General features: G+C 41.6%; 1 protein-coding gene across 2 annotated transcripts in view; it reads right to left on the bottom strand.

Annotated features, from left to right (window-relative positions):
* The window catches only part of COL19A1 (collagen type XIX alpha 1 chain), a 452305-nt gene that overhangs the window by 370133 nt on the left and 65838 nt on the right, over positions 1–16334 (bottom strand). For both annotated transcript variants that reach the window (XM_070795674.1, XM_070795673.1), the window contains exons 5-6: positions 2865–2988; positions 599–874 (exon numbers count right to left, since the gene is read on the bottom strand). In XM_070795674.1, the coding sequence (XP_070651775.1) occupies positions 599–874; positions 2865–2988 (400 nt within the window). The remainder of the gene's footprint in view (positions 1–598; positions 875–2864; positions 2989–16334) is intronic.

Below are 16334 nucleotides of genomic sequence, written 5' to 3'. Positions count from 1 at the left end.
TTGAATGTAAACTTCAGATAATCTGGAACCATTTAACTTCATCTTTTTCCAGACTTTCTATTCAAAGCATATGAACTTAGATCAAACTTACGTGTACGTATGTGTTAGGCGCTCAGTCATGTTTGACTCTTTGCGACCCCATGGACTGTAGCCTACCAGGCTCCTCTGTCCATGGAATTCTCCAGGCAAGAATACTGGAGAGTATTGCCATTCCCTTCTTCAGGGGATCTTCCCAACCCAGGGATCGAGCCCAGGTCTCCTGCATGGCAGGCAGATTCTTTACCATCTGAAGTACCTGGGAAGCCTAGATCAAGCTTAGTTTTGTATAATATTTTCAATTTTTACTAAAATTTAATTTTAATAACTTTATTTTTAAGGCATTACCTAGTTCTTTCAAATTCACAGGCTAGAGAAAAATAAGTGAAAACAGATAGAAAATAATATATGTGAAAATATGACTGGAAATATATAGCTATGCTTCACACATCCGATAGCAAATTAAGCAGTGTTGAGAAAGAAATATATAGCTATTAAAGGCAAAAAGGTTTTAATAAGACATTTTCTTTAAAGTTATAAAAGTTACTAGTCCACAACTCACATCCACAGGTTTGCCATCTGAAGCTCGGGCAGCAATAACAGTCCTCCCACGGAAGTCCACTGTGCCGTTTCTGTCAGTGTGTCGGCTTGCAACTAAGTTACAGTCCACATAGAGTGCAATGGCCTGGGATTGTATACCAAAGCCCAGTTTATGCCACTGACGATCAAACAAAGAACGGAGTTCTTGATTTTTAAAAATGTAGTTCAACACATCTCCCTCGGCAGCTTGGAACATCAATTCCACCACCTTCCTTCCACCATCAACTATTACAGAAACCTGCAAAAATGCAAATTATCTTTAAATGTTTGAAATTCAGTTTTAAAAATTATTAAAGATACAAATAAAAACTCAAGTTTCATGTTAGTAAAACTGGGGCACTCAGTAAAATGTTCTAAATGACATTTGTGTCCATCAGATTTCTTAACATAAAAGAACAGTAAACATCCAGCTACAAAAATGATTTAAATATGTGGTATTTGGTGAGTGCAGTATGCTCCTTTTGTGAGAGGACATCTAGGAGTATATGTGTGTGTGTGTATAAAAAAACTCTGTATAAGTAATTCAAGAATTAAATGTTACTAATGTAAAAAGAATAAGAGATGAATACATTTGAATCAGTTCTAATGAGGTAGATGAAACTGGAGCCTATTATACAGAGTGAAGTAAGCCAGAAAGAAAAACACCAATACAGTATACTAACACATATATATAGAATTTAGAGAGATGGTAATGACAACCCAGTATGCGAGACAGCAAAAGAGACTCAGATGTATAGAACAGTCTTTTGGACTCTGTGGGAGAAGGAGGGGGGGATGATTTGGGAGAATGGCATTGAAACATGTATAATATCATATAAGATATGAATCGCCAGTCCAGGTTCGATGCAGGATACAGGAAGCTTGGGGTTGGTGCACTGGGATGACCCAGAGGGATGGTATGGGGAGGGAGGTGGGAGGGGGTTCAGGATGGGAACACGTGTACGCCCATAGCGGATGCATGTTGATGTACGGCAAAACCAATACAATATTGTAAAGTAAAAAATAATAATAATAATAATAAAAATAAGAGATGATCACTTCCCTTAGCATGGAAACTGAGATCAACCTCTTTAACCTTTGATGATTTGCATGGTGCAGAGAAAATACATTTTCACAGAGTGCATATTCTTCCTGTTCAAGTCATATTTCCATCATAAAATTCTGACTATGATAACAGATATAAAAGATCAGTAAAATGAAAAACACTTTTTAAAATTTTTTAAAAATTAATTAATTTTAATTGGACACTAATTACTTTACAATATTGTAGTGGGTTTTGCCATACATTGACACGAGTCAGCCATGGGTGTACATGTGTTCCCCATCCTGAACCCCCCTCCCTCCTCCCTCCCCATCCCATCCCTCTGGGTCATCCCAGTGCACCAGCTGTGAGCATCCTGTATCATGCATCGAACCTGGAGTGGCAATCTATTTCACGTATGGTAATAAAAACATTTTGATGGATATGTACAGAAATAAACACAGATAGATGATGCCCATCAGTAACCGTGATGTTTACCTTCACTCCCTGGAGTACCTGCTCCCTTCCTTTCTGACCAACCTCTCTCACAAGTGTTCCTAGATCCCCGCTCCCTTCATGGGCCATCTTGGGGAGTTGTCTCTTCCACACTCCCACAGTTCTCACCCAACTCCAAACTGTCTTCGGCCACCGCTACCCTGCGATCGTGCTCCGGTGTGGCATCCCCAGACCTTAGGCTCCCTGAGAACAGGAATCATGCTTTGCCAATGTCTTATTTTGTCACTAACTAGCATCTAGCATGTGTCCAATTATTTTCTATTGATGGAATCAATATTTATATCTCATTCCCTAATTCATTAGGGATGTCAGATGAAACAATTAACAGCTTTTAAATATATAATAGGAGATATCAGAAATGATAGGAGATGAAGAAGTTGTTAGTGAGATGCACTTGGCGTCAATGAAGCAGTTGTACAGAAAGGGCAGTCAGTTTGAGTGCCTTCAGACAAAACAGGAATCCAGAAAAAAAACAAGACAAAACAAAACTCTAATCTTGTCTCACCCACCAGGCTCTCCAATTATGTATCTCAGTGAGACACCACCCCGCACCCCGAACGCTAAGAATACTTGCATTTCCTGTGGATGATTCCTCTAAAAGAATACTCCTATATGAGGTCTGCTCCCAAATTTATGCCCACAGTTTCAAGAGAGAACACTCATCAGCATACCTCTCTGGTTCCGTCCTTACCTGTGGCATGTTGCGCTGGTTTAAAACCTGCCACAGGAACCACCGTTCCTTCTTTGCGCTCCTTCGCACCCGAAACATGGCAGCTATGGCGAACTCCTCAGGAAGGCCTTTGGGAAATATCTTACTGTGGGAGGAAAACAAAGAACCATTGTGTGGAAACTGAAGGAGGCAAGGACAGAGTATCTCAGTATGAAGGTTTCTACAACTCAGTATCTCAGCTGTATTTTCTCAATGAATTTATAACTCATTAGTTATCTACCTAATGAATACAGAAGCAGTCACACCTACAGTTACCTATGGAATTTTTATCCTGTTCTTTCCCTTTTTATAAATTTCCTGATAAAGTGTTGCTAAAGCTTGAGGTATGTAAAAGTGAGCAACTTTCAGACTATTGTACTGTGGGGTGATATTCCTTTACTCAACAAGATATTCCCATAGAATCTCAGAATTCACTGCAGTCTTGCAAACAGCAGACAATTATAAAGAAAATAGATACTATCTCCTGGTTTTATTAGTAGAGAGAAGTACAGGGGATTTTAAAGAGAACTATTAACAATTACATGTATATTATTCCAAAGAAGTTTTACCACATTAAACTCTTGCAAAATAAATTCCTAATTCTGATTTCCTAGGTATCAATTTAAGACTGAAACTAAATATCATAAAGGCATTTTAGCTGATTTTTTCATTCTTACAGGAAATAAAAATACTCAAATTCTTCCTAGGTAGCAGAGAGAAGCCTAAAGACAGTCCAAGTATACTTTTGCCTAAATCTTGTTTCAAAATACTGGTCTCACTGGATCCATGAAGAAACTTTGGGGAAAAAATTCACAGTGAACACACATTATATTTAGATTTTCCTTGGAAAGCATGGAGAAACACATTCCTTCATGTTGACTTTTAAACTTAACCACATTGTTGTTTTTTTTCCTCTACAAAGTCAGGATTTTATTTTTTTATTTATTTTTATTTTTTTAATTGGAGGCTAATTACTTTACAATATTGTATTGGTTTTGCCATACATCAACATGAATCCGCCATGGGTGTACACGTGTTCCAAATCCTGAACCCCCCTCCCACCTCCCTCCCCATACCATCCCTCTGGGTCATCTCAGTGCACCAGCCCCAAGTATCCTGTATCCTGTATCGAACCTAGACTGGCGATTCATTTCTTATATGATATTATACATGTTTCAATGCCATTCTCCCAAATCATCCCCCTCCTCGCTCTCCCACAGAGTCCAAAAGACTGTTCTTTACATCTGTGTCTCCTGCTGTCTCGCATACAGGGTTATCGTTATCATCTTTCTAAATTCCATATATATGCATTAGTATACTGTATTGGTGTTTTTCTTTCGGGCTTACTTCACTCTGTATAATCAGCTCTAGTTTCATCCACTTCATTAGAACTGATTCAAATGTATTCTTTTTAACAGCTGAGTAATACTCCATTGTGTATATGTTCCACAGCTTTCTTATCCATTCATCTGCTGATGGACATCTAGGTTGCTTCCATGTCCTGGCTATTATAAACAGCGCTGCAATGAACATTGGGGTACATGTGTCTCTTTCAGTTCTGATTTCCTCGGTGTGTATGCCCAGCAGTGGGATTGCTGGGTTGTATGGCAGTTCTATTTCCAGTTTTTTAAGGAATCTCCACACTGTTCTCCATAGTGGCTGTACTAGTTTGCATTCCCACCAACAGTGTAAGAGGGTTCCCTTTTCTCCACATCTTCTCTAGCATTTATTGCTTGTAGACATTTGGATCACAGCCATTCTGACTGGCATGAAATGGTACCTCATAGTGGTTTTGATTCGCATTTCTCTGATAATGAGTGATGTTGAGCATCTTTTCATGTGTTTGTGAGCCATCTGTATGTCTTTCTTTGGAGAAATGTCTATTTAGTTCTTTGGCCCATTTTTTGATTGGGTCGTTTATTTTTCTGGAATTGAGCTGCAAATCACAGCAGGATCCTCTATGACCCACCTCCCAGAATATTGGAAATAAAAGCAAAAATAAACAAATGGGATCTAATTAAAATTAAAAGCTTCTGCACAACAAAAGAAACTATAAGCAAGGTGAAAAGACAGCCTTCAGAATGGGAGAAAATAATAGTAAATGAAGCAACTGACAAACAGCTAATCTCAAAAATATAAACTTAACCACATTGTATATAAACACTCGGCAAGGCAGGAATCTTGCTTTTCTTTTAAACAATCATGTGTAGCAGACACAAATTCTCTTGAGGCTTACACAGCCAGAGGTTGTTTATATACATAAAATATCATATATTGAGATAGTAACTACTAACTGGGACTTCCCTGGTGGCTCAGACGGTAAAGAATGTGCCTTCAGTGCAGGAGACCTGGGTTCGATCCCTGAGTCAGGAAAATCCCCTGGAGAAGGTAATGTCAACCCACTCCAGTATTCTTGCCTGAAGAATTCCATGGACAGACGATCCTGGCGGGCTACGGTCCATGGGGTTGCAAAGAGTCAGACACTGGGAATATCACACCAAGCTCCACTGAAACTGACAACCAAACTCATGGGGAATTCTGGAGCTTTGGCTTTACACTTTGTGTTAGAGACAAAGTCACGTGTAGTAAGGAAATCAGGAAAAAATATGAAAAAGCTATGCTGGCCTAAAGTTCTTACTTGGTTAAATACATGCACACACATATTATGCATCTATGTATATGTTCATACATGTACACAACATACCTCAGGAATACTGCAGGCTTAGTTCCAGATTACTGGAATGAAGTGAATATCGCAGTAAAGTGAGTCACACAAGTTTTCTGGTTGCCTAGTGTATGTAAAAGTTGTATTTACACAATACTGTACTCTATTATATCTATAAATGTACATAAAATGTTATTGCTAAGAAAAAATGCTAGCCATCATTTGACAACACACATATGTCACAAACCTTCAATATGGAAAAAAAGAAAAATCACCAATATCTGTGAAGCGCAGGAAAGTGAAACACAATAAAAGGAGGTTGGTCTGTATATACACAGATACAGATATAAACTCTGGTTTTACCTTCTTCACTAATCTGCTCACGCCCAGCCCGGAGACTATCTGGCTCTCTTGTCTGGCTGGATGATGAATGAGGAAGTAACCCAGGATCTCATTTTCATCACATGCATGCACACATGCACACACACACACACACACACACACACACACACACACACACACACACACACATCCTTTCCAGCCTCCACAGACGCTCTCTGATTCCTCCTGGGTTGAGCCTCTCCTGGTGCCTGGGGAAGTATCCTGGCCCATGTGCCAACGGCGCCCACCTAGCAGTTTCCTCTGTGCTTGTGACTCCACTGCTTCCTGTCTTCCAAGAATGTATCATCTCTTTCTCTGTTGCTTCATCTCCCATTCTACAACCATTTTTGTACTTCATATGTTCAAACTCCATTTATGTCTCCCACCTCTCCCTCACCAATACCCCTCTTACCTTGGTTTATAAATATACGCATATCTTCATCCTCTTCCTGCTGTAAAATAGACAAAGCTCTCTCCATCCTCACTATAACAGTATATTAATATTACCTGTATATATCCATCAAACCTCTTAAACGAGTACTGGGAACACCTACACTGTCATAGGCCTCAGTGGTCAGCTGTCCTGCAATCTGGAAGCATCGCTTTCTGCTCTCACGAGGATGCTCGGCACACTCCTTCCGTGACAACCATCACGTGATACAGCCTCACCCAATCAGCAGGTTGCTGTTTTTCCAGCCAAATCAAAGAACTCTCCTCAGTGGACCAGTGAGTGGCAGCGACCTCCTGAGGCGAGCTCCAGACGAGCTGGGAGCTGCTGCAGCCACCAATGGCAAAGATAGAGCAGCCTGTTCATTCAACTGCCATACGACCCAGCGATCCCACTGCCGGGCATACACACCGAGGAAACCAGAACTGAAAGACACACATGTACTCCAGTGTTCATCATAGCACTGTTTACAATAGCCAGGACATGGAAGCAACCTAGATGTCCATCAGCAGACAAATGGATAAGAAAGCTGTGATACATATACACAATGGAGTATTACTCAGCTATTAAAAAGAATGCATTTGAATCAGTTCTAATGAGGTGGATGAAACTGGAGCCGATTATACAGAGTGAAAGTCAGAAAGAAAAACACCAATACATTAACACATATATATGGAATTCATAAAGATGGTAATGATGACCCTATATGCGAGAGAGCAAGAGAGACACAGATGTAAAGAACGGACTTTCGGACTCTGTGGGAGAGTGCAAGGGTAGGATGATTTGGGAGAATAGCATTGAAATGTGAAGTAGATCGCCAGTCCAGGTTCAATGCATGAGACAGAGTGCTCAGGGCCGGTGCTCTGGGATGACCCTGAGGGACGGGATGGGGAGGGAGGTGGGAGGGGGGTTCAGGATGGGGGACACGTGTATACCCATGGCTGATTCATGTCAATGTATGGCAGAAACCACCGCAATTTTGTAAAGTAATTAGCCTCCAATTAAAATAAATTAACTAATTTTAAAAAGAAGTTAATATAAGAACCAGATGCACTTATCTCCAAATGGATTTTCCATCCATAATGAGTAACTTTGGGATTTGTACTGTTCACAGAACCCATCAGAAATGTCTCCTTTGAAGTTCTAGAATATCCCTGCTGTGAAAGCTTGCCAGATTTTTTTGTGTTGTTTTGTTTTGTTTTTATTTTCTGTCTCTGCTTTTAATTGGGATGTTGGAAAATAATGAAATAATGAGACGATAACCCCCTTTTAAACTTTATTAACTCCTCCTCACCCAGACATTGGCAAGCTGGTCATTTTGGAGCGTGTGGAATATTGAAGCACCATCTGTCACTCCATATCGCACTAAAAAGATGACCTCCTTCTCTTTCAGTTTCCACCATTCCTGTGCCTAAATCTCCTCCAATGAGAAAACTGACAACCCTGGGCACTCTGTTTGCACACCCAAGTCCCGAGCACCTTTGAGCCACTTGAGGAACAGCTTTCAGGTGGGATCTGACAAAGATTTTAGGCCAAATCTTGGCCTTGGGAAGGGTTCTTTGGGTAACTTAAAGAAGGCGAGTTGAAAATGCTGTGGGCGAGGCCATGGTCACCATTACCTGGATGGAGGAGAGGTCAAGTGACCCACCAGCCAGCACAGTGGCTGCAGTGAACTGAATTCTGCAGGAAGATGTCACTGGCGTCACAGAAGAGGCTGGAGGTGCCATGGCAGCTGAAGGCCAGGTGGAAGGCCTGGCTGACATATCCTGAGAAGTCCCTTTTACGCTCGATGCAGACCGAGGAGGGAGCACTGATCAAGGGAGTGGAAGAGCAGTGTCTTTCCCAAGCTGCCTGGGGCTGAGACCACACTCGGGGAGGACTGGCCAGAATGGAGCTACATACTGTCCGAGAGACAGGGCCCACAGTGGTTCTGAGGGACAGGGCACAGGGTGGTTCTGCGGGATGCCCCTGCAACCCAATCCTGGGGCTTGTCTCCTTCCTCCACACTCTAGACCCGGCATGCTTGGGACGTGGGGTCTGGCCCCAGAGGACAGTGTCCTGAGCCACTGTCCCGAGTCCAGCCCCAGAGAAGTGTGTCCCAGGGCGTGGTCCTTGAGCTCCTCCTTCCCTACCCAAGCTCCCACATGGCAGGACTGCAGCCCCCGCCACTCCCACCTCCATGCAGACCCACGGTGAGTACTCCCCCGCTGCTGGAGTCCAGACGACCTGGAGTTCTGCTCCTCACTCTTCACCCAGGGACACTGTCACCCAGATGGCTAGTGGCGAGGGAGTGGGGCCGCAGGCCATTTCCTGCGACTTCTCATGCAGAGTTCTTTCCGATATGGAAAGTCATTAGGAGCATGCAATCTCTGTGTACATGGCCATGTGCTGGTGGTTCTGCGGGTCACTGGTGCGCTGCTGCTCCCAGGTAGCCTTGTTCACATCTAACTAATGGTGCCAGTCACCTTCGCCACATAGTGACTGACGGGTGTCCGAGGGCGGCTGGGACCTTTAGCTCCCTGCACATCACCTATGCCAACACAGACTGCAGGGCTGTCGCTAGTAAGCCAGTAAGATTGCTGAAGAGACTGCAAGACAGTGGGAAGAATAAAAGGGGGCACTCTATAGGGTCAGCTCTGGTCAGCATGGCTGCCCAACCGAAAGATCTCACCAGAGTGAGGAGGACAGAAGGAGAGACCTGGCACCATGTTTGAGAACCCAAAATGTTGACTTCGAAAGTGTTTGTTTCTATTACTAGCTTCTGATCAGCACGATGGCAGATGTCTCTGTGCTGATCTGTCTTTAATGTCCTTTGAGTAAAACTAATAAAATCAGTCAACCACACCTCTTCACCCCCCACCTATGAACTAAATCATTCCCAATCACCTAACCCACTGGTCTCTTCTCAATCCTCACTACCCTCCATCCTTCTGAAGGTTTTAACACTGAAGACATCCTTCCCTCAATAATATAAACCAAGAGTCACAACCACATGGCTTTAGAGCCCAGCCAGGAAACTAGAATGTAAGCTTCCCGAGGTTCTTTGTTTATCCTATCCACCAGCATCTAGAATAGTAAGCAAGGTGGCACTCAATAAATATTATTAAAGGAATCAGTTTATGAATGTAATTCAGGTTTAAATATCTGAAAACAAAAACAAAATGAAAAATAACACATGGCCCCTTCTAAGTCTAGCTTTAGATTTTCTATCATGAATAAAAGTGTCCATATAAGAAATTTTCACTTTTTTCATAAGAATTCTATAGGAAAAGCTAATAGAGCAAGTGAGTTGCTAACAGCATTGGTAGCTGTCCTCATGTAGAGGACATGCATGTAGACTAAGGGAAATGTAGAGCCCAGCCCAGTCACAGGAACAGCTGCTAATTAGCTTCCCCACCTCTTACCATATAGGGAAGCAGGTCCAGTGTTACCAGTTCAGCCCAATTTTTTAAGCCAAAAACCCAGATTTTTTTCTGAAAAGCTTAGAGTTTTAATTTGGGCACTTATTTCGGATTTTTCATAAACACTGTCCAGACCAACATCGTGCAAAACCAAATCAACGACTGCTAGTTAGCAAAGTTTGGATATGCACAAATGTTTCTTGAATACCCACGGAGGCTTATAAAGATGGTAAAAGGGAATTTCCTGCCCAAATTGGTTTTTAAAATCAGTAGAGGAAAAACATTCACAGAAAATAAAAGGAAATGATATAAATTGGAAGACAGTAGGTAAATACAGTGCCTGGACAAAATTAGAACTCAAGGTTATGAATGGAAAAAGTATTATTAGGAATGGGATTGCTTTTAAAATCCTATAACAGTGGGAAGGATTCAGTCCTTTTAAATCACTGAGCCTTGCTTTTTATACATAATATATGGCCTACTCTGGAGAAAGTTCCATGTGCAGTTGAGAAAAATGTGTATTGTTCTGTTGTTGGGTGGAATGTTCTACAGTCTGTTAGGTGTAATTGGCTTGTATATTTGCTCAAGGCTTCTATTTCCTTACTAATCTCCTGTCTAATGTTCTATTGATTTTTAAAATGGGGTATTAAAGTCTCCAACTACTACTGTTGAATTGTTTATTTCTCCCTTCAGTTCTGTGAGTTGACTTGGTGTACAGTATAAGTTATATAGTTGATGTACAGTATATCTTACAGGTGTGCAATATGGGGATTTCCAATTTTTATAAGTTATAATCTTATTATGGTTACTATTATAAAACATTAGTTATATTCTCTGTGTTATACTTATTCTTATATAATAGCTTACTTTTTCCATTGCCATCTTTATTTTTTATTTTATTGAAGTATTCTTGATTTACCATATGGTGTTAATATCTTCTGTACGGCAAAGTGACACACTTACATATATATGTGTGTGTGTGTGATACAATATGTGTGTGTATTATACATATATTTATTCTTTTTCACATTCTTTTCTGTTATGGTTTGTCATGAGATACTGAATAGAGTTTCCTGTGGTATGCATTAGGACCTTGTTGTTTATCCATCCTATATATAATAGGTTGCATCTGCTAGTCCAAAACTCCCAACCTTTCTCTCCCCTACCGCTCATCTGCCTTGGCACTACAAGTCTGTTCTCTGTATCTGTGCCTATGTTTTTATTTCATAGATATACTGATTTGTGTCATATTTTAGATTCTACATGTAAGTGACATCATAAGGTATTTGTGGTTCTCTTTCTAAATTACTACCCTTCAGTTCAGTTTAGTTCAGTCACTCAGTCGTGTCTGACTCTTTGCAACACCATGGACTGCAGCACGCCATACTGCCCTGTGCATCACCAACTTCCAGAGCTTGCTCAGACTCATGTCCCTCGAGTCAATGATGCCATCCAACCACCTCATCCTCTATCATCCTCTTTTCCTCCTGCCTTCAATGTTTTCCAGCATAAGGGTCTTTTCCAATGAGTCAGTTCTTCACATCAGGTGGCCAAAGAGTTGAAGCTTCAGCTTCAGCATCAGTCCTTTCAATAAACACCCAGGACTGACTTCCTTTAGGATTGACTGGTTTGATCTTCTTGCAGAAAAGGGACTCTCAAGAGTCTTCTCCAACACCACAGTTTAAAAGCATCAGATTTTCGATGGTCAACCTTCTTTACAGTCCAACTCTCACATCCATTCATGACTACTGGAAAAACCATAGCTTTGACTAGACGGACCTTTGCTGGTAAAGTAATGACTCTGCTTTTTAATATACTGTCTAGGTTGGTCATAGCTTTTCTTCCAAGGAGCAAGTGTATTTTAATTTCATGGCAGCAGTCACCATCTGCAGTGAATTTTGAAGCCCCAAAAAATTAAGTCTGTCACTGCTTCTATTGTTCCCCATCTATCTGCCATAGGTAATGGGACCAGATGCCATGATCCTCGTTTTTGAATGAGTTTTAAGCCAGCTTTTTCAGTCTCCTCTTTCATTTTCATCAATAGGCTCTTTAGTTCCTCTTAGCTTTCTGCCATAAGGGTGGTGTCATCTGCATATCTGAGGTTATTGATTTCTCCCGACAATCTTGATTCCAGCTTGTGCTTCCTCCAGCTCAGCATTTCTCATGATGTACTCTGCATATAAGTTAAATAAGCAGGGTAACAATATACAGCCTTGATGTATTTCTTCCCCAATTTTGAACCAGTCTTGTTCCATGTTTGGTTCAAACTGTAGCTTCTTTACCTACATACAGAATTCTCTTTAAGAATGTTCCACAGTTTGTTGTGATCCACAAAGTCAAAGGATTTTAACGTAGTCAATGAAGCAGAAGTAGATGCTTTTCCGGAATGCTCTTGCTTTTTCTGTGATCCAGCAGATGTTGGCAATTTGATCTCTGGTTCTTCTACCTTTTCTAAATCTAGCTGGACCATCTATAACTTCTCAGTTCATGTACCGCTGAAGCCTAGTTTGGACAATTTTGAGCACTACTTTGCTAGCGTGTGAGATGAGTGCAATTATGTGGTAGTTAGAATATTCTTTGGCATTGCCTTTCTTTGGGATTGAAATGAAAACTGAGCTTTTCCAATCTCGTGGCCACAGGTGAGTTTTCCAAATTTGCGGCCATATTGACTGCAGCACTTTCACAGCATCATCTTTTAGGATTTGAAAGAGCTCAACTGGAATTCCATCACCTCCATTAGTTTTGTTTGTAGTAATGCTTCCTAAGGCCCACTTGACTTCACACTCCAGGATGTCTGGCTCTAGGTGAGTAATCACACCATTGTCATTATCTGGGTCATAAAGATCTTTTTGTATAGTTCTTCTATGTATTCTTGCCAACTCTTCTTAATATCTTATGCTTCTTTTAGGTCCATACCATTTCTGTCCATTATTGTGCCCATCTTTGCATGAACTATTCCCTTGGTATCTCTAATTTTCTTGAAGAGATCCCTAGTCTTTCTCTTTCTATCATTTTCCCCTATTTCCTTGTACTGATCACTTAGGAAGGCCTTTAAAAAAATTTTTTTTAATCTCTCCTGAATAGTCTTCAGAACTCTGCATTCATATCTTTCAATTTCTCCTTTGCCTTTTGCTTCTCTTCTTTTCTCAACACTTTGTAACCCTCCTCAGACAACCATTTCCCTTTTCGCATTTCTTTTTCATGGGGATGATTTTGATCACTGCCTTCTGTACAATGTTATGAACCTCCATCCATAGTTCTTCAGGCACTATGTCTACCAGTGTATCAGTTCTAATCCCTTGAATCTATTTTCCACTTCCACTACATAATCATAAGGAATTTGATTTAGGTCATAGCTGAATGATCTAGTGGTTTTCCCCACTTTCTTCAATTTGAGTCTGAATTTGGCAATAAGGAGTTCATGATCTGAGCCACAGTCAGCTCCTGGTCTTGTTTTTGCTGACTGTATAGAGCTTCTCCATCTTTGGCTGCAAAGAATATAATCAATCTGATTTCAGTATTGACCATCTGGTGATGTCCATGTGTAGAGTTGTCTCTTGTGTTGTTGGAAGAGGGTGTTTGCTATAACCAGTGCATTCTCTTGGCAAAACTTTGTTAGCCTTTGCCCTGCTTCATTTTGTGCTCCAAGACCAAACTTGCCTGTTAATCCATGTACCTCTTGACCTCCTACTTTTGCATTCCAGTCCCTGATGATGAGACTGACATCTTTTTTGGTGTTAGTTCTAGAAGGTCTTGTAGGTCTTCATAGAACTGTTCAACTTCAGCTTCTTCAGCATTAGTAGTTGGGGCATAGACTTGCATTACCATGATACTGAGTGGTTTGCCTTGAAAACGAACAGAGATCATTCTGTTGTTTTTGAGACTGCACCCAGGTACTGCATTTTGGACTCTTTTGTTGACTTTGAGGGTTACTCCATTTCTCGTTAGGGGTTCTTGCCCCCAGTAGTAGATACAATGGTCATCTGAATTAAATTTGCCCATTCTCGTCCATTTTAGTTTGCCGATTCCTAAAATGTTGATGTTCACTCTTGCTATCTCCTGTTGACCACTTCCAATTTACCTTAACTCATGAATCTAACATTCCAGGGTCCTATGCAGTATTGTTCTTACAGCGTTGGACTTTACTTCATTCACCAGTCACATCCACAACTGGGTGCTGTTTTCATTTTGGCTCAGCCTTTTCATTCTTTCTGGAAGTATTTCTCCACTGTAGCTTATTGAGTACCTACCAACCTGAGGATTTCATCTTTCTGTGTCCTATCTTTTTGCCTTTTCATACTGTTCATGGGTTCTCAAGCAAGAGTACCGAAGTGGTTTGCCATTCCCTTTTCCAGTGGACCACGTTTTGCCAGAACTCTCCACCATGACTCATTCGTCCTGGGTGGCCCTATATGGCATGGCTCATAGTTTCATTGAGTTAGACAAGACTGTGTCCATGTGATCAGCTTGGTTAGTTTTCTGTAACTGTGGTTTCCATTCTGTCCGCCCTCTGATGGATAAAGTAAGAGGCTTGTGGAAGCTTCCTGATGGGAGGGACTGGCTGTGGGGGAATATGGGTCTTGCTCTGATGGGTGGGTCCATGCTCAGTAAATCTTTAATCCAATTTTCTATTGATGGGTGGGGCTGTGTTTCCTCCCTGTAGTTTGGCCTGAGGCCAAACTATGGTGGGGGTAATGGAGTCAAAAGGACTATGGAGTCATAACTCCTTCCAAAGGATTTATGCCAGGACTATTGTATTAAGTGCCCTGATCCCACAGCAGACCACTGTTGACCCACATCTCTGCCAGAGACTCCTGGCCACTCACAAGCAAGTCTGGCTCAGTCTCATGAGGGGTCACTGCTCCTTTCTTCTGGGTCCTGGTGTGCACAAGGTTTTGTTTGTGCCCTCCAAGAGTCTGTTTCCTTAGTCCTGTAGAAGTTCTGTAATCAAATCGCACTGGCCTTCAAAGTCAAATTCCTTGGGGGTTCTCTGTCCCTTTGCAGGATCACCAGGTTGTGAATTCTGTTGTGGGCCCTAGAACTTTTGCAACAGTGCGAGAACTTCTTTGATATAATTGTTTTCTAGTTTGTGGGTTGTCTGCTCAGTGGCTCTATGGTGGGGCTCACATACCGCCCCTCTCAAGTCTGCCTCAGCCAGAGCTCCTGTTCCCGCAGCAGACCACTACTGACCTGTTCCTCCGCAGGAGACACTCAAACACTCAAAGGCAGGTCAGGGTCAGTCTTCTGTGGTGTCCCTGGGTCCTGGTGCACACAAGGTTTTGCTTGAACCCTCCAAGAGTCTCTGGCGGGTACGAGGTTTGATTCTAAATGTGATTTTGCCGCCTCTAACATCTTGTTAGGGGTTTATCCTTTGCCCTGGGATGTGGAGTATCTTTTTTGGGTGGAATCCAACATTCTCCTGCTGATGGTTGTTCAGTGGTTGGTTGCATTTTGGAGTTTTCATGAAGAATTAGCACACGTCCTTCTACTTTCCCACCTTATGAGTTTGCTCAATTAGTATGATTTACTTCACTTAGTGTGATAATCTATATAGGTCCATCCATGTTGCTGCCAAAGCAAAAACAACACCCAGTTGTAAATGGGACTGGTGATGGAAGCAGAGTTCGATGCTGTAAAGAGCAATATTGCATAGGAACCTGGAATGTTAGGTCCATGAATCAAGGCAGATTGCAAGCGGTCAAACAGGAGATGACAAGAGTGAATGTAGACATTCTAGGAATCAGTGAACTAAGATGGACTGGAATGGGTGAATTTAACTCAGATGACCATTATATCTACTACTGTGGGCAGGAATCTCTTAGAAGAAATGGAGTAGCCATCATAGTCAACAAAAGAGTCCAAGATGCAGTACTTGGATGCAACCTCAAAAACGACAGAATGATCTCAGTTCGTTTCCAAGGCAAACCATTCAATATCACGGTAATCCAAGTCTATGCCCCAACCAGTAATGCCGAAGAAGCTGAAGTTGAACAGTTCTATGAAGACCTACAAGACCTTCTAGAACTAATATCCCAAAAAGATGTTCTTTTCATTATAGGGGACAGGAATGCAAAAGTAGGAAGTCAAGAAACACCTGGAGTAACAGGCAAATTTGGCCTTGGAGTACAGAAAGAAGCAGGGCAAAGGCTAATAGAGTTCTGCCAAGAGAACGCACTGGTGATAGCAAACACCCTCTTCCAACAACACAAGAGACAACTCTACACATGGACATCACCAGATGGTCAACACCAAAATCAGATTGATTATATTCTCTGCAGCCAAAGATGGAGAAGCTCTATACAGTCAGCAAAAACAAGACCGGGAGCAGACTGTGGCTCAGATCATGAACTCTTTATTGCCAAATTCAGACTTAAATTGAAGAAAATGGAGAAAACCACTAGACCAGTCAGGTCTAAATCAAATCCCTTATGACTATACAGTGGAAGTGAGAAATAGATTTAAGGAATTAGATCTGATAGACAGAGTGCCTGATGAACTATGGACGGAGGTTCATGACATTGTACAGGAGACAGGAACCAAGACCATCCCCAAGAAAA

This window comes from Bos indicus, chromosome 9 (genome assembly GCF_029378745.1).
Source record: "Bos indicus isolate NIAB-ARS_2022 breed Sahiwal x Tharparkar chromosome 9, NIAB-ARS_B.indTharparkar_mat_pri_1.0, whole genome shotgun sequence".
In the NCBI taxonomy this organism is placed as follows: Eukaryota; Metazoa; Chordata; class Mammalia; order Artiodactyla; family Bovidae; genus Bos; species Bos indicus.
The sequence above is the reverse complement of the archived record's forward strand: the minus strand, read 5'-3'. Positions and strand labels throughout refer to the sequence as shown.